This window comes from Numida meleagris, chromosome 14, assembly GCF_002078875.1.
Source record: "Numida meleagris isolate 19003 breed g44 Domestic line chromosome 14, NumMel1.0, whole genome shotgun sequence".
Lineage (NCBI taxonomy): Eukaryota > Metazoa > Chordata > Aves > Galliformes > Numididae > Numida > Numida meleagris.
In genome coordinates, this window is record NC_034422.1 from 6,152,585 (window position 1) to 6,180,122 (window position 27,538).

At 37.8% G+C, this 27,538-nt stretch overlaps 3 protein-coding genes across 9 annotated transcripts in view; 1 reads left to right on the plus strand and 2 right to left on the minus strand.

Moving 5' to 3' along the window:
- ZCCHC8 (zinc finger CCHC-type containing 8) lies at positions 1-12,065 on the minus strand. 3 transcript variants are annotated; one of them, XM_021412698.1, is made up of 14 exons: positions 11,819-12,065; positions 11,117-11,159; positions 10,479-10,553; positions 9,959-10,064; positions 9,521-9,598; positions 9,094-9,197; positions 7,299-7,364; positions 5,419-5,482; positions 4,817-4,959; positions 3,908-4,050; positions 3,650-3,762; positions 2,991-3,074; positions 2,193-2,304; positions 1-1,520 (listed from the first exon to the last, which is right to left on the minus strand). In XM_021412698.1, the coding sequence occupies exons 1-14, from the start codon at positions 11,997-11,999 to the stop codon at positions 703-705; spliced, it is 2,130 nt and encodes a 709-aa protein (XP_021268373.1). In that variant the 5' UTR covers positions 12,000-12,065; the 3' UTR covers positions 1-702. The 3 variants fall into 3 exon arrangements, with proteins under 3 accessions (XP_021268373.1, XP_021268375.1, XP_021268376.1); XM_021412700.1 differs by having other exon boundaries at positions 5,419-5,479; positions 11,819-12,063; XM_021412701.1 differs by lacking the exons at positions 7,299-7,364; positions 9,094-9,197; positions 11,819-12,065 and having other exon boundaries at positions 5,419-5,479.
- RSRC2 (arginine and serine rich coiled-coil 2) lies at positions 12,671-25,868 on the minus strand. 3 transcript variants are annotated; one of them, XM_021412712.1, is made up of 10 exons: positions 25,720-25,868; positions 23,583-23,739; positions 23,075-23,118; positions 20,275-20,465; positions 19,168-19,311; positions 15,551-15,673; positions 15,373-15,452; positions 14,467-14,699; positions 13,816-13,905; positions 12,671-13,305 (listed from the first exon to the last, which is right to left on the minus strand). In XM_021412712.1, the coding sequence occupies exons 1-10, from the start codon at positions 25,723-25,725 to the stop codon at positions 13,126-13,128; spliced, it is 1,248 nt and encodes a 415-aa protein (XP_021268387.1). In that variant the 5' UTR covers positions 25,726-25,868; the 3' UTR covers positions 12,671-13,125. The 3 variants fall into 3 exon arrangements, with proteins under 3 accessions (XP_021268387.1, XP_021268388.1, XP_021268389.1); XM_021412713.1 differs by having other exon boundaries at positions 20,275-20,487; XM_021412714.1 differs by lacking the exon at positions 25,720-25,868 and adding an exon at positions 22,097-22,174 and having other exon boundaries at positions 20,275-20,487; positions 23,583-23,681.
- Positions 25,929-27,538, plus strand: part of KNTC1 (kinetochore associated 1) — a 34,753-nt gene continuing 33,143 nt past the window's right edge. For 2 of the 3 annotated variants that reach the window (XM_021412679.1, XM_021412681.1), the window contains exons 1-4: positions 25,929-26,042; positions 26,389-26,526; positions 26,634-26,754; positions 27,154-27,269. In XM_021412679.1, the coding sequence (XP_021268354.1) occupies positions 26,395-26,526; positions 26,634-26,754; positions 27,154-27,269 (369 nt within the window). In that variant the 5' untranslated portion in view covers positions 25,929-26,042; positions 26,389-26,394. The other variant, XM_021412680.1, reaches the window with a different exon arrangement.

Here is a 27,538-nt window from a genome sequence, read left to right on the forward strand (position 1 = left end):
TCCAATTAAAAAAAATATTTATAAAAGCTCATTTATTAAACCTCTGTACATAAAAATGAACATGTATGTACAGCAAGTTTACATGAAGAAGGATGTTACAAAAGATACAGTGGTAATTAAAACTGACCCACATAAATAAAAGTTTATAAAAATACTTGACGTGGTGAAGATAATGCTGGTAATCCCCAATCATTTTCATCCAATTTTCAAGACTTTGATGCAGGAAATCTTAATTTTAGATCTTTTAAAAAACATTCTGAATATATTAAACTTATCTACAGGATAATTAGCAAAATCTATAAAGTATCCATTATTGTACAAAGGATATTAAAAAAAATTCACCAATCCACCTGAAATTCAAGGACAACGCAACTCTTAGCCAAAGTAATGAACAATAAGACAAGTCTCTCTTAGAGCTAAGAACAATTTACTTGCCGATGCAAATCAACAGTCCTGTTACTCCTTAGTGGAAGGATGCAATTTGGGAAAATTCTTCTGTATTTTCTGGCTGGATTGGTTCTGGTCAAGGTGGAAGCCCTGCATTGACTTGTTTTTTGAGGAAGAACAGGGGCAGAGCTGTTATCTATACATTTTCTCCTTCCTACAAAAGGATGAGGAAGCTTGTATGAGTTTGTAAAACTGGAGGAGAGAGAAGGGTGCAGGAATTTGAACATAAAGAAACAAAGGAAGACCAGCTAAAAGTCAAGTCTTTTTCTTTTGCTGGTTTCTCGGGGAATTCCTTAGCACACTTCTTATTCGAAGGTAAGTGCCTGTTGATTCTGTCATATTTTCAAATTCAAACGGTGCTATACCTACAGCAAACTTGCTCATATCAGGAACAGGATTTGAGTTCTTTGCAGACGACTCAGTGCTTGTCACCACTTTATTATCACCAGTACTTTCTCCATCGTTAACGCCATGGTTGGGAGCAGGCATGGTGTTATCCAGCAGGCCTTCAGAATCTGAATTATCAGGGTTTTCCTTTAAATTAAATGAACTACTATCTGGGTTAGGACTAGTTAATGAAAGTTCATTTTCTGGTACCTGTTCGCTGATACTGGAGAACCTAGTTTCCAGTGTTACCGTCTTATCAGATGATCTTACTTCTGCAACAAGATCTACTTCGTTCCTGGATGGTGATGATGTAACAGAATTTCCAGTTAAAGGTGTATCAACAGGGATATCAGAATCACTGTTTGTGCTTTCTGCTTGCTCTAATGCTGCCCAAATTAATCGCTGCTGTTCCTCTAGTTCTTCCAAGGTCAGAGTATCCTCATCCATGGTTGAGTCCACTATTTTTGGTTGAGGAACATCACTGGAAGGATTCAGTGATGAAACAGTGTTAGGAAGAGGAGGATGGGTGGGTGTTGAAGGTTGAGTTGGTGTAAGACTTCGTGGAGTAAGTGGAGGTGTGCCTTGTGGTAAAGGAGGAGGAGTTGAAATCACTGGAGGTCCAGGTGGCAGCGGAGGTTGGAACTGAAAACTGTTAGTTGTTTGAGATCTTTGTGACACTTCCACATCTAGAAACAGATAACAGGCATCTACTAGAATCTGAAATCTGACTAGGACAACATTCAAAGTGCCAAAGATTTAGGAGATTAACTATCAGACATGCATCTTCTCACACATGGTTTTCAGCTAAGATAGAACAAGCTTTCTTAAAGTTTCAACATCCACTGAAACAACCTGTTTGGGGATTTTGACTCTCCTGGCCACTTCATGAAAAAACCATGAAACAAACAAATCTCTTGAATGTACTGAACAAACTTTTTTCTAGACTTAGACACCCAAAGGCACCCTCTTGTATAAGAAAACCAAATGCAAAGATACAAGCATCTCCATCTATTCTAACATTAAAACGACACCAAGACCTCCTGTTAGTTTGACTCATTTTCAAAGAAGTTGCAAGTTTGTAACATTCTTAAGAATTTAATCCAAGCATTTTAGGATTTGGAGGTCTTTATAACAGAATTTTCTTAAGGATACACCTAAAGTAAAGAGATTGGAATTGGTAACCCAACATTCCAATTGCTTTGAGCACATCTGAAACCTCTTGCTTACCTTAAGCATTATCATAACAAATACTAAAGCACTGGTTTCTCTTTGTCTACACTAACATTTCAAACCAGAGAAGTTACTTTGGAAATAAAAATTGAAACTAGGGAAAAAATTAAAAAGCAGAATAACTATACCAGAATCTATGTCCATGTCTGCTACTGTAGCCTCCAAGTTGTCTTTTGGTCGTTTTGAATGATGAGAGCTTGACTGTGGTGCAGTCCTTTTATTGCTAGATTTTGAACTTGGCTGAAAGGAAGTTATCCATGAAAACACAATAAATTAGAATTGGATTATGTAATGTAACATTTCCAGCTTTAAGAATGTACTTAAAACAATTTTGTAATTATACAGCTATTTGGTGATTGAGTTTGTAAACTAGACATTTACGCTTGAGAGATTTAATCTAACTGAACAGAACTGCAGTTTGTTTAGGCTGAAGTGGCAAAGGAGCATTATTAAACAGCGTGGCCTGAGTGCAGAACATCTATCTTCCAACCTTAAATGGAAGTATTCTACAGTAGGCAACCCTAGGTGAGAGCGAAAGAAGATCTGAGAATGATACAGGACAGTGTTTTCTCAAGTCACTGTATTAAGATTACCGTAAATCATGTCTATAGGAAGTAGGTTTTTCACTTATTAGGGAAGTCTGGGAACAAAATCGGTTTTAGGCTGTAAAAGTTTACAGCTACCTTTTTTCTAAACATGAAACTTTTCTGTTAGAACAGGTAAGCCAAGTTATAGACTACCTTACTGGTTCACTAGACTGAAAAAATCATTATTGTCTACTGTAAAACTAATAAATGTATCTGGACTTCACAACTGGTAGTGTCAATGAGATAGTTTAAATGAAGACATAAACAAGAGGTCATCATTATCTCCACTAACTACATGACAACTTTTCTTTTTTGAGAGTAAAACTGAGATATATTCACCGCATGAAAATTAGAAAGGTAGTTAGCAAAAACATCCTTCTGTTGAGATGGCTGCATGGGGATGGAACCAAATATCTGCCATTCCTACAACAACAACAACAAGAGAGAAATAAGGCTGAACACTGCATATGTTTGGCTTAATAACATGGCAATAAAGAGAAATACTAAGAGATTAACAAGCAAGATGAATTCATCCTCTCATCAGAAGCCTTATCTTAAGTAGGAACTTCTGGCAAACCAGAAGTACTGCAACCTGTGAATACAAACAACTAATTGATTGCACAATTATTATTACTACTTGGTAATATATTATTATTACTTGGTAGTAGTAATAATAATGAAAAAGCATCACAAGAACATGCAGAAAACGTAGATGGACACAAGGAACAGGTACTCATACATTATGTTTTGTCTTCAAAGGAAACCCAATTATCCTAGGCTTCTGTTGGTCTCATAATGGAAATAAATGCCACAGAAGCATTGTCAGACCCTGCCCAGATATATCAGATATCACCTCAACAGCCCCCACCTCCAAATCAAGCACTTAAATAGGCTGTCAAAAGAAAACTGACAGATGGATGATGGCAGAACCTTAAATTTGGCTAACAGCAATGAGCGTTACTTAACAGGCTGTTCAGAAAGCAGAGACAGCCACTTACATCTGGGATCCCACTTGGAGTGGAGCTATTAAAGCCTGGATAGTTAATCAACTTGGAGACATCGTAAGTGACATGTTTTGGTGGAAGATATCCTTCATCTTCTGTTTCATTATCTACAAATAAAAAAAAAAAAAAATTATTACCGATGCTAATTAATGTTACTGAATAAATCCACAGGATTATGAACATAGTTTTGGTTTTTGGAATATAAATATTGATAGATGGCAACAATAGTGACCAGATCTAACACATACATACCTTTACCATCATAAAGCGCAAGTCCCGAGTGCTCCATTTCAGCCTCCTTGAGCCAGCCTGGAGGATAACCAAGCTGACGCATGCGATATATAAATGGAGGAAGACTCTTGGCTGTGACACCAAGCGCATCTTGAAGTTCCCCACTGGGTTAAGAAAACAAGAAGTCCATAACTGACTTTTTCTTAAAGGAATTCATTAACACACTGTTGCATTTAAACGATCAAGTTAAAATAATTTAGCTCAAACCATGTTGCTAGTCAATCCCATAAATAACAAATTCAGGGCAAGACCTGAATTAAAACCTGATATTAAAGAAAACTTGTAACACATATTTCTCCACACAAACGTACATACGGTTAGACATTCTACGAGATGTAATTCTACTCTGAGAACAACTCACTCCATGACTTGTTACTTCTGGTTCATGGCCTTAACTGTAGCTATTAGGATAGGAAGGGTGGAACTTAATGAAACATGAAATTTACTGATGATTTCTGTAGAGATTGCTAGTCATATTACAATTTAAAAAAAAAGTATTTGGAATAGAGAGAAGAGAGCAAGGGATACTCCAAGCTCAACATTTTCAGATTCCTGCATGCATTTTAGTTTATCAGGAACCTAATGTATCTGCAATTCTCCCCGTGAAAGGAATTTGAAGAGCGACAGAATAAAATTGTTCTATGTTAAGGAAAAGGTCATGGGGAAAGGCAGGATTCTTAAATTAGCAGTGAGATGTGGTTTGAAAAATGTGCAATTTATAAAATTTGGCAAACAAATTCAAGCATAATACACCCATAATTAAGAGTAGCAGATGGATTTATAAGATTTTGGATAGCAACACCTGGCATTCCAAAGGCAAAAAAGTCATTCCAGAACAACACTGCAACAGCTAATTAAAGGAAAAGATACCTAATTACTCCTGGTTTGAATTTTCCAAACCTCTCTTCTACTTCCTCTGCATGATAACGCTGCTGAAAATTCTGATTGCTTGCTTCACCACAAGCTTCCATAAACTCCTTTCTCTTCTCACTTATACGAGCTGCATTTCGTGGCTGGAAGATAATACAATTGGGAAGTTTAAGTTTAGAAGCACAGAATCATAGTTTGGACAATTTACAGTTCATGCATGTCTTCACCCAATGTAAAACTGGTATCCCTTGCAAGCAAGCTTTTTTCACATGGCTGAGGTATAACTACAGTTGTAATGAACACTACATACTGAAAAAACAAAGAGTATTTGCACGTTATCTAGTAGCAAACAGAAGACATATCTAGGGACATTCTGCAGTTTGAACAAAGGAGACATTCAGACCATTATGCTATGAAAATAATTTACATGCTGATCTAGAGTTAGAATTTAAATATATGAGCAGTATGACTTAGTGAAAAGAGATGAAAAATCGTACATCTTGACCAGTGCAACTCTTTTTTATTTTTATTTTTTAAATGGTGTAGATCCACTGAAACATTTCTTGAAGAGTCAGTCTCTTAAATACTGATGTAGAGTTTACCTTTGGACAGTCCTTCATTTGATGCTCTTCAGAGCCACAATTGAAACAGTGAGATTTTGGCCTGCTTAAAAAATGCAGAAAAAAAAAATATATTAAAGCTGAAAATCACTTTGCAACATTAAATACACCTAATTATTTTAAACTTAAGATTTTTTTAGACTTTGAAAAACATGTAAGCACTGTCTGCTGATTTCTGCTTTTCTTAAATTGATTGTTTAACATTAACCCTCAAAAGCAAGCAACGGACTTTTGTTTCTTGTTCCTATGTAAGATAGAAAAACTGAGAAAAAACAGACACAGCATTATAATAAATAAAAACAAACACATGACAGCATGTGGAGTAGAAGACAAAACAAAAAAAAAACCCTAATATTACAGCAAAAAAAAACAGTACTTCCAGGAAGAAAGGGAGCTTTTATAACCCATATAATAGAAATATATTTGCGTAAGAGTAAATAAAATAGTAACAGAATAATTCAGGTTGGACCTCAGGATGTCTACAATCCAGCTCCCTACTCAAAGCTAGGTCAGCTATGAGATCAGACCAGGGTGTTCAAGGCTTTATGTGGTAGGGTCTTGAAAATCTCCAAGGAAGAAGACTGTGTAACTTCCCTGGGCAACAGGATCCAGTATTTTACTGTCCTAATGGTGAAAAAGCTTCTCCTTGTATTGTGTTACAGACAGAACTCTCTGAAGGATTTCTGCTTCTGTTTAAATATGCAAACATTGCGTTCATTGGCACTGCACGAACAAAACAAAACCTACACACTAAAGCTGATGCCATGTCCTGAGGGAGAAAAGTAAGGATGTTAACACAAGATTTTAAATACAGAATACAGATAAGGAACCCTCAACTTAATACTGTAGTACAGTAACACCTTTATTTCTTTTTTGATGCTTGTATCATCAAAGCTCTGATAGTTCTTACAATGCCAAGAAACAGCACTGTAGAAACAAGTAGGAGGAGCACGACTACTTCTTTGGAAAGTCCTGGCCCAAGTTTGAAGAAGCTTTTCCTTGTAAATTCCTATCATGGCACACATTTTCAACATTGTAGGAGGGAAGATCCCAACCTCTAGCAAGATTTTAGACACTGTTTTCCGAACATTTATCAAATTAGGATGGAAAACAAGCAGAGACAAAAGAGTGACACAAGAATGAGTGCCCAAGATGACATCTGCCCACCCTGCTCTAAATCCACCCCGTTGAAACTTCTAATTAGATAAAACGAAGCATTTCTTTTGCTTCATCTATATCTAGTATTTAAATACAAACATTCTGCAGCGATTCAAGTATTTTATCACCACTCCATATACTGAGAATGACCCTTCAAGCTGGCTTTCCCTTCAGATGGTAATATTTCTAATCAAAACATAGTTCATTATTTCCCATCATCTTTGCAATTCCTGATACAAACAGAGATGGTTTCCATTACACATGAAATCAATGATTTCAGATGCTATGAAAACCACACAAGTTTTCAAGTGTAAACTCATTTAACTTTACTTCTTACCTCCCATAAAAGCTATACCATCAACTCTAAAGAGCCTGTCTTAGTAAGATATAAAGTCATATGGAAGTTGATCCAGAAAACAGTAAGAATGATGACAGTACACCACTGCAAAGATGACAAAGCAATTGCTAAAAAGAAGCCACAAAAGAATAGAGCATTAACAACGTCAGAAAGCTTTTGCACATTGATTACAGGCCCTTCCTAAACAAATTCAGTAAACCACAGAGACCCACTGACCGCAGAGGCTGGTTTACTTCAACTCAACTCAGTGCTCGAGCATGTTCAAGGGTTTAGTATATACGGGAATAATCACAGTACACATCTGAACTTTGCAGCTCAAAACTTTATATTTAAGAGTAATACGAACCTTTTTGGTTTTACTTGAATTTCTTGTCCATCTAGGGAGAGAATCTGGCTGAAAACTTGCTGGTATCTTTAGATTTCAATAAGGAACTGCTACTGGATGAAGCAAAATTTCAATCTCATTTAAAATATCAGTGAAAACCTACTAGGACTTTGCACAGTATACTGACTCTTCTGGATTAAGTTACAGCTGGTGCTTAATGTGAAGTCTGCACTTCATAAGTATAAACTATAAAATGACATCCACTAAAATATTTTCTAAGACGGGCTCGTATTGTTTTCTTCTACCCAATTTCTATCCAGTAAAGCTATTCTGCTCCTTACAAGCACATACTAAAAACAGAGCTTTCTTGTTCATAGGCAGAAGTTTCACACTACTAATTCTGATATACTTTATATCACTTATTATTAATACATTTTGGCAGAGTTTCAAAAACAACTCACTTCTGAACTAAGCATAGACAGGTCATTTCATACTACTTGTGTTTGCTTTTTGACTGCAATGTATTAGCTGTTCTGCCTATTTGTCTAGAAAAGTATGAGAAGAGAAGAGGGCCACAGGTGAACCAGCATGAAAGAGACTTAAGAGGTAAAGTTCAGAAGCACAGTAGTTTCCAGAATCTAACAGTTGCTTTTAAAAAGAAAAGCAGATGTCAGATACTAGTTTGACACATTAGTTAGTACTTCAGTCATTTCAACCATGGTACTTCATACACCATTTAACTCACTATTAAGTGCTATTTTAGCCTCAATGCCTACAGGAGCTCTAAAGAAAGATGAGGTAATTTTGAACAGTAATACCAAAGCAAAGCTGGCAAACACAAAACTTTAGCCAGGCTTAACTTTGCATTTCAGGAGAAATTCCCTCGTTACGCATACACTTTCTTTACAAATATCATCTGGAGAGAACTGACTTAAAACATTACACAGGCAGCTTTCCAAATGTAAAGTTACAGCACAGTGCATACACAGTCCCAAGGCAGCCACAAGAAAAGCCAGATTAGCTGGCTTTTAAATTTACAATTTATTTTCAGATACAAGTCATTTTTTAACACTAGGAAGTTACTTTTACGACAAGTTTGTGAACTGGATATGCAGAAATGAACTGCGAAACTGTTTCTCTCTCCTGACTCTTTCTGGTGCCAAAGTAATGTTGGGAAACTGGGGAGATGGAATTACTTGAGGGGAAAAAAAAAAGAAATATCATGTCTAATTTCCTGTTGTCATCAAGGACTCCAATATTAAAAAATGTTTTTGCAAATGTTTCCCTCAATCCCACCTTTTAAATACTTTACTACACAGTGTAGAACCAACTTTAAAACGGATGCAAAGAACATCACATAATTAAATTTTATTAAAAGATTTTCTCCCAGATCTCAAATTTGGCAAAAATCATCTTAGAGAACACTTGAGTTTGCTGAGCCCTTTTCTTCTCCCATATTACAGATTTCACAGAGGGAAATCTTTACTCGTATCATTTACTTACTCGTATCTGGAATAAGCTTTCTTTCCAAAGCTAACTGCAGACTGGCCCAGGAAAGCCCTACACTCACAAGATGTATTTACAGGAGTACAGCATTCACTCTTCTCAAAGCCAGTCAGCCAGTCATACCAAAACACTTGTATCTTTTCAGTACAAAATCCACTAATTTTCTATTCAAACTTTTCACCTATAACAATGGATACTGTGTTAATAGAAACGTACAATCTACTGAACTGAATTTGAGCTCAATTTACCAAACTGGAATTCTTTGGATTTGGTAAACAGATAAAGACCCTTGTTTTAGCAAACAGGATACTTAGGTATTTCCCATCCTTCTGTCAGCTGTGGATTCTCATTTAATATAGGCTGTCCCAGTTTATCAAGACAAAAATTGGTAAAATACAGAACACTTCCTACAACCTGTAGAAAAAAAGTCAGAAAATTGTCAGAAAGGTGTCAGTATTTAGGTCAGATTATTGGTAGCATTTCTAGAAATTTACACCACTTCGAATTCTTCCAGGTTTTTCGCCCACTCTGTAAATATTTACAAATAATACACACCCATGCCTGCACCAATCACCACTTTTTTTTTTTCCACTGATGTGGTCAAAACATGATGAACTTTACTGCTATTACATCCATAAAAGAAATTTAATGAGGTTTCATATTTAATGCTAGTGTGTATAAATATGTAGAATGAAGAGTCAGACCTACCGTTCAAGAGTATATAGTCAAAAACTTACACTAAAGGCTTCCTTAATTTTTTTAACAGAATTCGAGCTTGCTGTTTTACAATCCTCTTCCAAAAGAACACTGGAAGGCTGACATGAAAGGTAAAAACACAAGTCAATGATTAAAAATAGCAGACAGTAAAAAAGAAGAACTCCAAAATAACTGAAGTACATAAAAGGCACAAAACATAAGAGTACAGCTTCTACTTTCTCTTGACACGTTAGTTAAATAGTAAGGTAGAGGTATCTGTGTTACTAATAATGACTTCCACAGTCCAAAATATCACACAGATAATTTCTCTTTCTTTTTCCTCTCTCAGAATAAGCAGTTTGACATTTATTTGATAGCTACCTAATTTGCAGTTATAGAACAGCAAATATAGAAAAACCTAGAATTTAGCTACGTAGCACTGTAAAATTTCAGTATTACCACTATAGTCATTAAAGTACCTGTGGCTTAAGACTGAAGTGTGTTTTTTCTTGTTCATCTCTCTGTTGGTCTTCATATTTCTGAACTAAATTAAAAACAAAATCTTCGATTTCTTGATGATACTGCCTGCAATAGAGTAAAGAAGCATAAAAAGGTGAAGAAAAGTGCGAGACTGAAATATACAGAAAGTATCTTTTGAAGCATCTGCCATTTACTACTTGAGGATTTACACAAGGGGCAGACATCTATCAGCTCAAAAGCAAGGAACAATCAATGCACTATATTTACCAACAACACTTCAGAAACTTTTATTTGGGAGTTTCAAGGAGTCACACTTCATTTCAAGATAAATACAAACATTGCTACTGAATGTAGGAGAGCTCTTGTCATTTTGCTAATTCCTACTCTTTCTCCTCTGCAAACTTAACAAGTGTACGTTACAAAATACGACATATATCCTTTGAGCAAACATATCTAAACAAAAACTAATGTCCGGCTTCCCATCGGGATTTCTTTCTACTGAAAAGCTTTAGTACTTACTTAGAAATTACATTGTTCATAAATAAAATCTGCAACAGAGGACCATCGACTTTAGAGTTGTCCACAGAAATTCCACTACAAGAACAGAACAGATACAGGAATGGTTACAACATCAGTTTTATTGTAAATACACCCTATTCTGCTGTCATAGCAAAGAGCCTGTATTCCAGACAGAGGAATGTTTGGCCAATGCAAGTTCTATTATTTTTGTAAGTTCCTATTATCTTAAACAATAATCCTCCTCCCCTGAGCAAAGTATTTTGTTGCTCGTTGTGGGATGGGAAGAACACAGAACACAGAAGCTTTCTTCTAACAGCATGTAATAAAATGCAGTAAACAGCATTAAGATCCATCTCACAGTGTCATCCAATGACTAGACACTACCTGGAGAACAACAAAACAGTCCTCTAACTTATTTAACTATTCTAACGTACTTGTTCTTACTGCTAAACTTTACAAAAAAAGTTGTTTCCTTGAAAGCCACATCACATACAGACAAACATAAATATACGTATACACACGTATACACATACATAAATAGAGTAATATAAATTAAGTTCCTGACACTGAAGTCTAATGGACTTTGTAAGAATGACAACAGCATTGGACAGAAGCACTGTAAGTCCGTGGTTACGTACCTAGGGCGCGTCAGAATATTCAGCTTCCTTTTAAGTTCTTGATGTTACCTTCTTGTTAAGGAACACTGCTTTCTTCAGAAGATACAAGAAGCGCCGTAATCATTTACAGGGCTAAGCAAGAAAACACCTAGCGAATATTGCACAGAACTTTGCCTGAGTTGTCAGTGTCTTTTGTTTTTAAAGACCGAAATTCATTGCAAAAGGGTGAGTGGTGAGACATCTTAAATAGAAAACTAACTGCAAAGAGGACATCTCAGATTCCAAGCTGCAGGTGTCCATCCCAACAGCCCCTCAAGGAACCATTTAGCATTTTAAAATTATGTCTGGCGCGATTAAAAACACATTTCCAAAGTGAACATAGACAACCGTTCCTTTTCCTCACGAAAGCAGAAAGGAGGAGCACAGCACTATGGGTTTTAAGCCGTTCCAACACTTAAGAACTCAACAGCCCCCTGAGCCAAGAGAATAAGGGCGCACTGAGCCTGAAGTCAGAGAAAACCGCCTCCCGAGCGGCGGGAGCAGCGCCCGCGGGCGCAACCCAAGGAGAACGGCGGGCAGCTGCCCCTCACAGACCCGCAGCTCAGGGCCCGGCCCCACGGGCCGCCCGGGAGCAGCGCAGAGCCTGGCCCGGAAGGGATCCGGCGGCGGGAGGCAGCCCTCCATCCCCGCCCGCCGCAGGCCCCGCCAATCCCGTCAGGATATTCTCCGCCCGCAGCCGCCGCACCGTCTCCTCGCAGCCCCGCAGCCGCTCTCGCAGCTCTGAGAAAGCTTCCTCGCGGCCCTCCTCTTCTTCGTTCACGCTGAGGCGAGGCGGCGGCGGCCCGCCCTCCTCCTCGAGCTGCTCGAAGAGCTCGCGGTCCCCGAAATCCACCTCGGCCGCCATCTTAAGCCGCAGCAGGAAGGGAGGGGCGACGGGAGCGGCGGAAGGCCGCCGAGGGGCAAAGGACGCCGGGCGACCACGGCTCCCAGCACGCACTGCGGCCAAGCCGCCACCGCCGCGCCGAGCTGCGCCCGCGGTGCACGCTGGGAGATGGAGGCTGCTCTGCGGCGCAGCGCGCACCAGGAGCCACAGTGAACCCCAGCGCGAGGCGCAGCCCGCAGGAACCATCTGCCGCGCCAGCTGCCTTCCCGCCTTTTTCTTTTTTGTGGAGCGAGCAGAAACGCAGCAGAGCCAGCAGGGCGCAGCACTACACCACTACTATCAATACATCACCTCCGGTAAGACTGCATCCGAAATGTACATCCAGGAGGTGCAGTTTAGGGTATCCTTACACTACAAGTTTATATAACAAAAAAGCGGTTTTTTAAAATACATTCTACAAAAAAAAAAAAATTAACACTCGCTAGTACTTCCAGTACTCTGAATAATGAGGAAAAAAAATTAGCCAGACTCACATAAGCAGGAAAATGAGTTCAGCATCCTTCAGGAAATTCCTTATTTTAAGAAAACTGTACATCAATATTGGCAAAGCAAAACAAATGCTCTATTTCTGACTTTGAGCCCTTCCTGAGCTTCGAGTTCTGCCCAAAGACAACTTAACATAAAGAAAGACCTTAGAGAAAAAACTTCTTTATTATTAACCAGGTTTTTGCGCTGGATTATGTGCCTAGTGGCCCAGACTGCTAAATAACATCTACACAATGTTTCTTTCATGTTTCAGGAATTGAAAATAACTGTACAAGGTTAAGTACAAAAGTACACAAGACAGTGGACACCAAATATCCATGTATGAGTTCATCCCATCTGCTGCTTGGTTTGAAAAGTAGAACTTTAACTAAAAAATACTGCCCTTCTATAGCTCTGTCAAGTTTAATGGAAGTGGGTATAACCTGATTACAACACTAACACCAGTATCACTGATCTGATATTTACAAAAAAAATTGTATTTATCAATAAATTAAAGTCAATGCAACACCCATGCAAGCTAGAATGCTAGCTTTTTGGTGAACAAGGACCCAACATTTGAACAAGAACCTTCCAAAGTCCCAAACTTTAAAGTTGTTTGTTTTCAAACTGCATCCATTCCTCGCATTGAAGATGTAAACCCCAATCCCATTCCTCTTTGTGTGTGCGTCTGTGATCTCGCCATTTCGTACTGTGCATCTAGATTTCTGAAAACCTCCTCCTGTTGTTTCAGCGTTTTGTAGCTCTCTTCATCAACTGAACTACAGCCAGCTTCGTCTTCACTCTAGAAGCCAGACAGAAGAAAATACAACATTAGCTTTGTAGGAAGTGGTGCTTTCATATGCTACAGCTGGCCTAAACGCTTCGTAATTTTGAATTCTTAAGAGCCTTTTAAAACAACAGGCATCAGGTTTTACTGTAACAAGCCCAGCACAGCTTTTGCTCTCGCTGCCAAGAAACATTAGGAAGCCTTCAAAGTCCTCTTTTGAACTCATTCAAATAAACATCTCCATTTAATTATCTTTACAGAGCGATTTAGTACGAACATTCACTAGATTATGAATATTGGTTACAGTTAGGACTGTCACAGAACGTAGCAGATGCAAGAAATATCATGACATTCTAGACCATGAATTTAATTTAGACGCTTCCTGTGATCTTTAATGAGCAATACTTTGTTTTTAATTAGATCACATAGTAACCGGTTAATTTATCCTTACTGATTAAGGCGCCCTTTAAAATTAAAAACCAAATCCACTATAATAAATTTAAGTACACATTCAGAACTCTTTACCTTAATGCCCATCAGTTTTCTGAATTTGACATTTTGGTCCTTGTTTCCAAAATTTAATTTTTCCCATATTTCTGCAGACTGTGATTTATCCTGTGCAAATTAAAAAATATATATATCACCTTTTTACATGCATTTCTGTTAATATCACAATACAGTAGCAAGCAAAGAAAAGCCATATTAAAAACGAGACTGTTGTGTAGCTGTAGCAAAGCCAGAGGCAAAATATTTCTAGCAGTGTTCCTGCAGCATCCCCACAGAAACTTCTTGTGAGGGAAGTGTGCTTAAACACAGGTTTCAAAATTAGATACATTCTTTACTTGGGTAGAATGTTCTCATTTCCATTAAGTTTGGGAACAATGTCAGAAAACATGCCTAAAGTGAATTATGGAGAAGCAAATATATACAACTTTATAATGTTAGCCAGCACGTCTCAGTAAAAAGAGTCCATCCATATTTGATATTTAGTGGCGAGTTTTGTTCGCTAACGAAAACTGACATTAAGATCCAATTATACTTCCTAAAATTTACAGAATCAGGCATAATTCTAAGGCTTTTGCCACTAGCATTTGTCACTGAGGCTTCTTCATGCAGGCAGTTCAGAAATGCAAGAATTTCCCAAGCAGGTTCTATGAAAGTAAGAAAAGGCATTACCCCTTCCTTTTTGCCTTGCCAAAGCATCTTTCGCTTTTTCTCTTGCTCAGCAAATTTCATAGGATTCACTGCTGCTGGGTTATAATAACTAGGTACAGCGATTCCAGTCTCTGCTAGTGCTTTTGCTTGTAGTGCTGCCATTTGAGCCGCCATTGCTATCTGAGGAGTTACTTGTGTTCCCGATGCCAGAAGAGCAGCAACGTTAATAACAGAACCTCCAGTGGCTGCGGCTGCTGAAGAAAGCAACGGTAAACTGCCATCAGACAGTAAGTTCAGACAATTTTTTCCCCCAAAAAACCACTTCCATTCATAGCAGTAAGTTGAAAACAATGCATGGTAAGACAATATGGTATTTGCAAATTAAGTAACAAGTCTCCAATACGTTTTAATAAGCCAGAAGTAATATACCTCATGCTTCTAAATACCCCTGAGCTGGTAACAGCTTTCAAACTCTTGCTTAATGATGAATATGGGAAGGGTCCAACAACCATGAGAACCAGCCTAACATACAACATTTTTGTTATCACATTGTCAATACTGGGTAAGCTACTAAGAAATCACAGGTTTGTTGTGTGTTTTTTTTTTTTTTGTCTGATCCCCTTTCAGCCCTCCATTTCCTCATTGTACTTGTGTTTGTTACACATGGATCAAATGAACATCCTGACAACCAGGACATCAGTTGGACAGGACTGTAACACTGCACGTTATTGTCCCTGGAGGTGGTCAAGCAACTTGCAGACGTTGTACTAAGGGATATGGTTTAGAGGGGAAATATTGGTGGTAGGTGGACAGTTGGACTAGATGATCTCAGAAACTTTTTCCAACCTTGGTGATTCTATAGTTATCTTCAACACTCAACACAAAAGCGTGCACTATCTTCTGCCCACGTTCATATACATAGATTACCTGCAGCCATTTCCTGTTGTTTCTGTTTCTCAACCATTTCTTTCTCTCTCTGTTCTTGCAGTTTCTTTGCTCTTTCCAACCTAGAAAATACACAAGAATGAACGTATTTAGACACACAAAACCCAAGATGAACAGATTACTCATACCGCATATCATTAAAATAGTAACAACTTCTGACCTTCTGGCTAATGCTTCCTGTGCATCCATAGCTGTATTTCGACCTCGAAACGGTGGTGGACTTGGACTCCGGCTATGACTCCTGCTGAACCTGCGGGGCTTTTCAATTCTTTTCTTTCGCTCTCTGTAACCAAATTTAAGACAGTTACTAAAACAACGAATCTGCATTTCATACAGCATTCAATCATGATTCAAAAACTAATTTGGAGAGTTTTCAAATAGAGCTTTTACAGAGATACACTACAACAGTGTAACAGTCACACCTGCATGGTAACAAGACAAAGTTAAAACTGACTTTTTTCAACTGCAAGCTCTAGCAACATGTAATTCCAGGTATTTATTTACCCTTTCAGTTGGTGTAGAGGCTTTTATTCTAACTCCTCGCAAGAAAAAACATCATATAACTTTTGGTATGTTGACTGCAAGATAACTAAAATAGAACAAGGCACAAGAAGGCTTTAAAACAAAAGATGCAACAGCACTATGATTATGCTAGAAGTGAACACTGTAAATATCCCTGAGACAAGAACTGGACTAATGCTTACAGGAATTACTATTTTTCTCCTTTCTGTACATTTGTCACTAGGTGTTCTTGGAGCTGTTTGAATGAAGATATCGAACTAAATGGGAGACCTGGTTTTTCATTTAAGCTCTGGAGAAGGACACTACCTGTGCAGAGGACTATAATGCATGCCTTATCTGAAGGTTGACAAACCAAAAAGATCTCTGTTTAAAGGCATTTTTAAGCAAAACAGCAAAATATCCAGTGTATCTATTATTTAAAAACCTTCTCTCAAGGCAAAGCTGCTCTTTTGATATATGTATCTCACTTCTTTCAAGCAGAAGCCACTTAAAATACATAGAAGCATCATTAGCAGTTAGGTTTTTTTTTTTAAACTAAGGTCATTAAGAACCACATTACAAGAGAGAAAGGTTTATCATTGCTTATCATCAAGCCTCTGATTGATGTTCTGAACAAAAATTCATCAATTCTGGAAGCATCCAAACTTGAAATTACAAGAGAATTGCCAGATTTGCCACCAACACTAAATTAAAACGCACAAAAGACATTTCTGCCATTTTATACTTAAATGTTATGAACCATCTGCAATAGTGACTAGCTTGAGTAAAGCCACTTTAAATGGCATTCATCTATTCCATTTCTTCTGTTTGCAACTTGTGCAGCATCCACAAACATGAAATGCACTCTGAAGTTACAAAAGAGATTGTTGTTTACATGACAAATCTGGTAGAATACAAAGCGAGACTTATCTTTTAATAGAAGACAACAAGATGCAGATTCAGGCACTGGGAAGTGACAGATCTGCATTCCTGAGATAAGACGCAATACATGTTTCAAAGATACCTTCACTTTTGCTGTGCGGACTATTGTAGTTTGGTCTTGTCTTTGGTCTGATGCTTTATTGCACTGGTAAACATCAAGGAAGTAAATATTTGAGCTTTTCTATTTAAGTACATTCATTTGAAACAAGCAGGTGGTGTCACGTTTTTCATCTTGTATTTAATCAGTGCAACAGAAGAACTGCTTGAAGGGTCTATGGGCTCACAGAACAAAAAGATTACTTTAAACAGTAGTGAAGACAGGTGACTTGAAAATGCAAGCTTGAAGTTGTGCAAAGAATCACCAAGGGAAGATCAAGCTCTACTATTCAGAAATGCCACAGTCATAGACTATGAACTGCAACACAGGAAACACTGCATTTCATGGATGATGGAATTCATTTCATGGTTGCGTTTTCACAAGTTACATTCCTACATCATGTTTATCTGGCTTGTGAAGAGCTTTCCTTGAAATTTTCCTTGTCCCGTAATTACCGTTCCAAAGATTTCACCTGAGCCCACAGCTTGATGTAGTGGTTCTGGCTACTGTTCAAGAATCATAACTTGCTTATTTTCCCTCCCTAATATCTATGAGACAAAACAATACTTAAGTGGATTCCTGCTGTGCATTCATCTATCACTAGCCACTAAGGCACATTTCCAGATAAAGAAACTTCTAAGCTGTGACTACCCCTTACTACTTCCTATAACTGCTGCTCTTTTTCAGGTTAATTTGAATTCCACTGCAGGTAAAATAAAGAATAATTCTGAGACATGAAATTTTTACTGACCCATTAAATAAAGAGTTCAAAGTGATATTTTAAAACTTTAAATGCACATAATACATAATAACTGGAAATAATAGGAAACTGAAGCCTTACAAATCATGCTAAAGGTAGCTTAGATTCCAGTAAGCATAAGTAATGTGTGTATACCAATCTACTCACCCCAGCTGAAAGTTTGGCAGAAAGTGCATGGCAAAATAAAATCTGACACAAACCATGTAATTCAATATGTCCTTCCAAAAGATAAAGTCTTCTTAACATTTTCTCAAGTGTTGTTGCAGCATTACATTCTTAAGTCTCCAATCGTCCACTGCAATACTGAGTGGTCATACCTAATGTCTTTAATTTAAATGCAATTTGAAATATACTGGCAAGAATGTTACTAATTGAACTGGAACACTGGCAACACATTCTTGGGAGCTTTGATAGGGCATCAATTTGCATCTAAAATACTTTTTTAATTTTAGAACAACAGAACGGAAAAAACCCCTGTCAGCCAATAATATCATTAAGTCATATTTCAGCTTATTAAGAAAATCTTTCAGGGCATTAAGAATGCAGAGGTGGCACATGCAAATAGATTGCAAACTCTACAACAAAGGAATGAATCACTATCTGGAAAACATTAATTCCTGTACAGGGAAGAAAACCTCAACTACAGCACGTAGACACAGAACAAGCTAATAAGTATCTATTCAGATGGTTTCAACCTATACTTCTAGAACTTAAGCCTGAGGAAGAAATGAAAGCACCCAAGAGAACAAGAAAAAAAGTGGAGACGATAAATATTCTCATTATGAACATGACAAAAAGTTCGTAATCACTAACAGAATAGTACACAGATCAGAAATAGTCCATCTGACTCGTGTGTACTACACTACCTACACTAGTTTTACTGAAAAGACGCACACATTTTAAAATCAAATTTGTTGAGCTGATCAGGATTAGCAAATACACTGATCATATGCTCGACCAGCTAGTCATTCCCAGTTAAACTTTTATTTCATAATATACACACACAGAAAAAGTGATAATTAAAATAGAATTTTTAAAGTAGTATTCTGCCAACCACACTCCTCTCACACCAAACACATGAAAGTATTAGCTACATCTTATTCTATTTTTCCTACTTAAATATAATTTCTATTTATGATAGTAAACTCAGCTGCGACGTAAGAAACTAAGAACTTCAACTATCATATTGATACTACTCAAAATAATATTTTCCTTCTAAATTAGCCTTCTAAATAACCAATTAAGCATTTCTAATTGCTAACGTGAAAATATGCTATGAAAACCTGAGACACATAAGCTGTTTAAGATAACTGTTTCCATAACCAAATATGTACCACGCAATGCTTCAGCCCATGTTAATACAGCACAGGAGAAAAAGCAAACACAGCTATACTGAACCCAGCATTCCTTTATACAACTGCACCCCACAGAGCCTTCAACCAATTGCCACCAAGCACGTGTGGAGGTTAACACTTACCTGCTTCTGCTCCTAGTTCTGCTTCTACTTCTACTTCTGTGTCTGTGTCTAGATCTTGATCTAGAACGAGATCTTACACGGCGCTTTCTCTCTCTGCTGCGAGATCGGGATTTTTTCCTATCACGACTTCTACTACGATGCCGTCTGAAACACAGGTCCAAAATTCCTCTTGTTTGAATTCATATTTTACCTAAGGACTTACATTCAGGTTTGTCACAGGCCAAAATGCATTAGGCAAGGCGGAGGGGACTGTAAACATTTTAGAGTCCACGCCTGGAATGGTTTAGAACTAGGAGTAATCACACACTACCATCAGCCACAAGTGATTTATGAAGAGTTTAAGTAAATAATCATGCTCATAAATACAGCTATTTCTGTTTGTTCATTAAAGTGTGTATCTAAAAACAAACAAGTTTCCAAACTAATCTGATAAGCCTAAAATTCAACCCTCCTCCCCATGGTATTCTAGTACCTTAGAGAAGAGATGCCCAGATTTCAGCTCATGAGTCATACAGAGTCCCTCAGCACATTATCAGCTGAAGCCTGTTCCTTGCTGTCATGTTTGTTATAGATCACCCCAGCTACGAGCAGAACTGACTAAAAAGTTCTTCTGGCAGCACAGTTTGACCCAACCAACTCTATGACCTTGAGAGCACGCGCTGGGTGGCCTACTATGCAAGGAAGCACAGACAGCATTGTCTCTGGGTAAACAATTGATTTAGGAGGCAAAAAAATCAACAACACCCATGTTTTTTGGTTTCTTCCTCATCAATGCCAACAGGGAACATTTCATACATTCTGTCTTACAGGTTTTCCATGCTCCGTAAGTTACAAACTTGAGTTAACACTGAGTTATGATCTATAAAAAAAAAACTTAAATAAACTCAGTAACTTTACCCAGAATTAATCTGGAAAAAAGACAACTAGCAGCAAAAACATTGTCCAACAAAACTGGCATATACAACATAAAGTGATGCTTTAGAGTTAAATTAGGTCAGCAGTGTATCTCAGTTAGTTGTATTTCAAAGCCCACCCAAATTTTCAACACTTTTGTGAATATATTTAAAAAAAACATAAACACAAAGAATAATCACATAAAGAACTTACCTTTCGCGAGACCTTGATCTTGAATGACTCCTCCCTCTTGATGACTTTCTCTCTTTGCGCTTATGTCTATCCTCACCATTTTCAGACGAGTTTAGGCTCTCTCTTCCCTTGTCAGAAGAATGTTCTTTGTCATTGTGGTCTTCAGATTTGTGCTTCTTGGAGGACTTCTCTTTGGATTCATGTCTTCTTGCCTGTTTTAAGAAGAAGTTGGTTCTTTCAGGAAAATAGTGCAACAAAGAGAGTTAGTATGGGTATCAGAAGATAAAAAATGATAAGTTGTGATGCAACATTAGTAACCTTAGGAGTGTGACTCAATCATGAGTGATGGCTATTATACCTAATGCCATCAACTACCCAATGTTGCAAATGTACACTATCATTTGTTCCCCTTTTCCCTCCTCCCCACTATAGGATTTTTAAAAGCATCCATCAAGGTATCCTTACAGCACTTCCATGAGAGTTCACAACTTTATAATAAAAAACAACTAGTTCTCAATCACTATCCTCATTTCAAAACACACACTATGTACCTATCTTTAACTATCTGACAATTTACAAATATACATATATAAACACACAATCACATTTGTCATTAGGATTAAGTATTTGTCCAAGTCTATCATGTGGAAAGAATTACTAAAATCCATACACATGGTTGCAGACATATACTATACTGCTTTTGCAACTAAAACATTCCTCTATTGGCAGATAATTGTTTTTTAGAACAAAACTCTCTTCAGTCAGTAACTTCCAAGTTTGTAAAAAGCAAAGCAATAAGTTACACGGTTGACATCCTATTTCAGTATTTAAGGTTAACATGCATCACTCCAAAACCTCTCACAGTAGATTTAAATTAAAGATATGCTGCTCTACCATACTGCAATTTCTTCCTGCAGTGTCTCTTAAAAAAAAAATTTCTTTTTATAGCTGCAATGCCAAAAATACTTAGCAAGGTCAGGTCTGATTTTTGCCAGTGTTTTCCTTAGAGACTAAGTCATGACATCAACACCTTTTCTTAATATATCCAGTTTATTTTCAACTCTTTCTAGCATAGCCCATTTAAGTCTGACATGTAATGTTTTTCTTCCAAGTCACAATTTTATGATGTATCAATTTTAGACTTAAGCTTGGTTCTTCCATTTTCTTGCTCATCTAGATCTGTTCTACATTAAACAGTTGTAAAAATCTTTCTGTAGTCATAACCCTGTGCCAAAAGAAACAAGTCTGGAGAAGATGCTCTAACTAGCTCTTATTAGCACTAAAGACCAATTCCTTATTAACGTATTTCAAATTCTAGATATATTCAATTACAATTCACATATACACGTGATATGTTAAGATGTTTTCTCCTGCTACTACAGTATTTTGCTCTAAATCCTTGAAGAACTACTTGCTACATAAAAACACAAGTGAATAGTGTAAGATACTACTTATCTTACTTTTTTGAAGTACCTGTTTATCTAAGTAGCTTTTCTGCTACATACACTGAGAAGAATTATTGATGTTCAGTATTTAATCTATAGGCAAAGAGATTCATCTTGCAAATGAATGAAAACAGCAAATCTACCATGGGACACAGTTAATACCCTCGAAGTGTAATTTAGAAAGTGTTAAATGAATTAAGATTAGACCTAACAGAATGCTAAAAACACTGGACAATTTTAAGCAAGGAACATTTTTTTCAGAACATTAAAATGTTTGTTTCTTTGTTTTTTTTTAAACCAGTCTTCCAGGCACACACTTAATAATAAACACCATTATATCCCATAACGGATTTAAGATACTTTTAAGGGAAATATGAGTTTGAATGACTAATAGTTACCTTATCATGAAGTAGGCTTATAATTTTGCTATCTGAGTCTGCAGCGTCTTCAGTTCAGTCTCTTCGCGCATTAGCACGCTGAGTATGATTTATTATAGAAATGTTATCATGTGAGCTAAACAATATATTCATTTTCACAAAAACTCTCCTAGATTATTTTTCCTTTTTTTTCTTTAAATTTTTTTATTTTTTTAAAAACAAAACAGAGCTTCCATTGGAATCGGGGAAGGAGAAGTTCCTGACCCGGGTTAAAGTTTGAAGTCCCTTGTCTGACCCAGCCTGCTACTGCCCCACAAGGCTCGAGCTTCCTTTCTATTTTGATGGTCCTGGTTCATTCATTTCATCTCTTCTCTGGTGTGTACGCCAGTTACTTCCAAAGCATTACTGCATCTCAGTATATATACTTGATTATATTTTTGATTTTTTTTTTTTTTTTTAAAGAGACAGCCTTCTGAAATTTTTGCTGCTACTGTCATGTTTCCAGCTGACCCAGCTTGTTTGTCAGGCTATGACAGTCTTTACAGTTAAAGGATGCAATAAACAGACCTGTCAGGTGCGCAATCGCTTTTAATATTCTTAAGTAAATTGGTACATATTATTCAAAATCCAGAACACTAGACAGGAATAAAGCCACCCAAGGCTTTTGGTTAATGGAAGCTCTGTGAAAGTTACCAAGAACACCATTCTACTTCTCCATATGAATTCTTTCAATTGGCTGTTTCCACCAAAAAAAAAAAGAAAAGAATTTAAGTTACTAGTTTCTGAAAGCGATTTGCTATAAAACTATTACCTTGTCAACATGATGGCTGCAATCATGCTTCACTATGAAAGGATCTCCATATCCATTTTAAGCTTAAAGTTTCCAATTTATTGTACTTACCATAAAAGTCTCTTATATAGGTTTACATATGCGCATTACTACAAGATACTTTATAGATGTACTGTACATTTACCTAATCACTACAAAGCATTAATTACCTCTTTGCTTCTGCTCCGGCTTCTGTGTTTTCTTCCTTCAGCATCTGGAGATGAAGATATTTTTTGTTATTTACGAAGTTAACGAGAAGATCAGCTGACTATCATCTCTCAAGTTCCTTTCAGTTATCCCACCACACAAAGCCAAGAAGAGAGACTTAGAACACCAACAGTACTATTTGAACATTTGCAGCAGAAAGTGAACTCTAACCATTATTTACAGTTCTTTCTCTGCATTTATTTAAGCTCTAGCAGTAATAAATAAAACCCTGTCATACTTCAGACACGTTCTACTTTTTTGGTCAGTTAACTTCAAAGTCAAAATTAACAGCTTTACTTTTTCCAATTTTATAAAGTTAATAGAACCGTTAATGTTTTTCAAAACGTATGTAAAGAGATTTCAGTTCTACAAGCACACACAAATTAATTGTATGAAACAAAAAAAAACCAACCAAACAAAAAAACCCCACCAGAATAGTACTAAGCAATTTTGCTTATTTGAAGACCATACCTGACTTCCGTCTTCTTTCCCTTGACCGTGAACGCGATCTTGAATAATGATGCTTTGATGTTCTGGGAGAACTGGAGGCATCTGATTGTTCCTTTTTCTTCTCCCTTTCTGGAGAAGACTTTTCTGGGACTACTCCATCCCGTTCGGTATCACTACCCTACACACAAAGACAGAATGTTCTAATCAAAACTTGAGGGCTTAAAAACAAGAAAACTATTTGCTTAGTACTTCCTCTGATGTCTTTTTTTTTTTTCCCCTGTGAAGTCAACTTCATAAGCTGTCATCCCATTATTGGTTAGGCAATAGCTTGACAGATTTGCAGTGAACTGCGCAACTGCATACAGATTGACTTTTTAAAACTTCATTAAGAACTAATATACAGTGAACATTTTGCTTTCCCGCTACGTTAAACTGCACTTTACTTTTTTTCATGAGGTTTTCAGGGCTTTCAGTAGAATTAAACACTGATCACTAGTTTTTTCTAAATGGAGTAGTTTATAGGTCAGTTATCTTTAAACATTTACATCACTAAGATTACTTAAGTACAACGCTATCCAACGGGGCTGAATAACTGAGGTACAGTACTGAACACCCACAGCATTTTGAAACATACAACAAACTTAGAAGAGCAATGACATGAGATACACTATACTGCAGTATTAGATGGCTAATTTTTGAATACTAAAGAACTTTTTACAGTTTCTCTAGATAAAAATTTGTATTTTTAACAGAGCACATAGAGGTTCTACCTACTTCTACCAAAAACTTCTGTATCAAATTTCCTTAGGTGAAGAACCAAGATATTTCCCTCAGGCTCCCTAACACTTATTCCCTACCTACTCAGTCTGTTCCCTTTTTCATCTAAGGTTTCCAAAAGACTCTGCTAGTTTAAGTTTTAAAGGAATTTTGAGATTCCTATAAAACGACATTTGATGTTACTTGAGAACGATACGGAAAATACCAACCAACAATCTATGTTAATTGGGTTTTTAAAAGTACTCTCCAGCTGCCACATTTCCCTAGGTTACTGGTCTTGCTTTCTGTACACATTGCTGTTTATTAATACTCTTGTGCTCTTTCAGCTCTAGAGACATGAACAACAACAACAAAAAAGCTGACAGACTTTATTGAGACTATTTTCAGTTCCTAAAGACAGTTGTAATTTAGGCGCAAAGCAAGAAGTCCAAAGTTATTCTTCAAGACTTTTTACAGAAAATCATCTTAACAGATTACATAAACACAAAAAGGATCTTTTTCATGGGAGAAAAATGGTAAGCTTCCTCCAGAAGTTTTTTTTGTTCTGTTTCACTATTGGTCAGATTTGTATGGTAAGAACAAGAAATACCAGATTTGACACAAAAGAGTACTACTTGAAATTACTAGAAACAACTTTATCATGCTAGAATCTATGCTTTTCCTGCACTTCCAAGACAATTAAATAATTTCCAAAAAAAAACCCAACAAATCGTGTTGGTTTTTGAGCTACTCTCACCGATTCAACCCAGTGATGGGACAAACACCCTTACACTAGGCCACAAAAAAGTGAAACGGGAGCAAAGCCACATTCTGCTTATATATGAAACGCTATGACCCCATTTTTAAATTCTACGCAAAGACAACTACAGCAGAGAAGTTTCACAAATAAGCAAACCATAAAAAGGGGGCAAGGAGACAAAAGTAAACGCAACAAGACGCTGAAAACATGAGATATGAAGAAATATAATAAGAAAAGATAAGTCGCACGGCCTAGAAGCGAAGGCAGCCCAACCGCTCCCCCTCATCCTCTACTCCCAGAGCCTGAGCCCTACGATTCTCCGGAGTAAAGCCCTCTCCCACAGCCGCAGCACCACTCTCCCAGGCCAAGAAAAGACAAAGCCGAAGCCACACGCCTCTTCAGTTCTCCCCAAGTTCGCAAAGACGAAGCAGAAACTTCTGGAAGCGGGAAGACAAGTACTGGGAGAAGCGCGGCCACCCCCTCCCCGAGGCCCATCATGGCGGCGGAGAGCGAAGGAGCGGCGGGCGCCATTTTGTCTCTCCGCGCACAGAGCTCCAGACTCACTCCTCCCCACCCCACACTCTCTGCCCTCCCTCCATACTGCACTCCCCGCTTCAGCTCCCTCCAAAAATCACCGCTTACCGCCATGACCGAACGCCCGGGCCGCCGCTCTCCTCAACAGCCCCCTCGCAGCGACGCAGTCTCCTCAGCAGCGGCGCACACAACCCGAGGCAACACACCCCACCCTCCCTCTACCCCTCAGGTGCCCGGATGTAACCGCGGGCGGGGGCAGGCGGCGGAGCGAGGGGCCGCAGTGTATGCTGGGAGGGGAGAAGAGCCTGGCGGTGTCTTAGCAACGCGTATGCGCTCGCGCGTTTGGCGGAAGTTTGGCTCTTGCCGCGACCTGTAGTGGCAGCAGCGCTCCCGCCAATTTGAAAACGTGAGGTGGATGAGGGAGTGTGCTGGTATGTTAGCGGCTTCTGCGCTGTGGTGAGGGGACGGGGAGGTGGCTTGTGGTCCAGGGGGTGTCTGTGTGTGAAGATGGTTTTCTGGCGCTGAATTGTACCCAGCATACGGCACAAAACCTCTCCTCCCTCAGTTGTGTTCAGCCGGGCCTGCCTATGTGATCAGCTGGGAGACTTCTCCATTACTCTTGTGAAGTAAATTTTGTCTTTTTTTCAATGTGTCTTTAGAAAGTGTATCCCAGTATCCTTCCTCCTAGACGCAGAATCATAACAGAGCACTAAGGCCAATGATTCATAGGCAGTTGTCTAATTTTCTTAAAGCTCTTTACTTACATGTTTATCATAGGTGAGAATGTGGAATGAAATCGAAATTCTGGTGAATGATGATACAAGAAGCGAGCAGCTCTCTGTGTGCTTAGGCCAGGAATGTGGCAGTGCCTTATACCAAGTGGACTCTCTGCTTCAAATAACATCTTCAGAAAAGGTGGAATTTCTCAGTGTTGTGTTTTTTATTCCCTAATAAATATGAGGAACACTGTCATATTTCTGAAGTATTTCAGTTCTTACGTATAACAGTCTTTTTATTCTCAGGTCTCAGTTAATCCTCAGCTGCATGCGTGCAGCTCAAGGGATGGCAGCATTATTGTTGTTGACAGATCAGTCATACTTCTTGACAGCACGGGACAGGCTCTGCAGCTGCACATTCAGTTTGGTGAGTTCACTACTTTAGAATTCAGTTAGAACTCAAAACTAAATTAAAAAAAAAAAAGTTCTTTTTGTATAGAAAAACATGTCAGTTACTTTGCATATCTATCTGCCCTGTAAGATAAACTGTTATAATGAATAACTAAATAATGAAATGGGATTCTGTATATCATTAACCAAATATCCCTGTACAGCTTAGTTAGAATGCTTGTTAACTTTTCACTGCAATGGGAAGAGTGGAGATCAAAGCCACTCATTCTGTGGCCTTGCTTTTACTTTGTTTCATCAAAGTAAATATCTTTGTAGAAATCTGGAACACTGTATTGCCCACCTTCTGTGCTTCAAATATGCAAGTCTCCTAATAAAAATATCGTAATAGTTAAAATTATGATATGGAACTTTTCAGATACTAATGTGGATGTGGTTGGTATGTGTCAAGAAAAACAATTCCTTGTGGTTGGTGAGAGAAGTGGCAATATCCATCTTATTCATATTCCATCAAAACAAACCTTGCTAACTAAGGTACAGTACTTGTTCTATCCTAACTTTGTTTCAAATCTTTTGTTGTTAGGGTTTCTTGTTGGTTGTTTTTTCTTTGTTACTGTTTTTGTTTTTCTTTCTTTCTCTTATACATTAATATAGAAATATTCTTGTATTTTGAACAAGTCTTTTAGTTTAAACAAACAACCAGATTGAAGGGACATTTTTGTTGCTCTAAGTAACAAGTTATACACGAGGATGTAGAACCTTGAGTTCTTCATGAAAGAAAAAAGATTAAAATTTAAACTGTG

What these genes read in the sequence shown, in the direction of transcription:
- ZCCHC8 (XM_021412698.1), bottom strand. Translation starts at nt 11,999, where the DNA reads ATGGCGGCCGAGGTGGATTTCGGGGACCGCGAGCTCTTCGAGCAGCTC. An exon ending in ATTCAAGTAAAACCAAAAAG is followed by an intron (nt 5,483 to 7,298) that starts GTTCGTATTACT and finishes GCATTTTTTAAG; the next exon opens with CAGGCCAAAATCTCACTGTT. An exon ending in CTCCAAGTGGGATCCCAGAT is followed by an intron (nt 3,075 to 3,649) that starts GTAAGTGGCTGT and finishes TTGTTGTTGTAG; the next exon opens with GAATGGCAGATATTTGGTTC.
- RSRC2 (XM_021412712.1), bottom strand. An exon ending in CAGGAAGCATTAGCCAGAAG is followed by an intron (nt 15,453 to 15,550) that starts GTCAGAAGTTGT and finishes TGTATTTTCTAG; the next exon opens with GTTGGAAAGAGCAAAGAAAC. An exon ending in GAAAACTGATGGGCATTAAG is followed by an intron (nt 13,306 to 13,815) that starts GTAAAGAGTTCT and finishes TCTGGCTTCTAG; the next exon opens with AGTGAAGACGAAGCTGGCTG.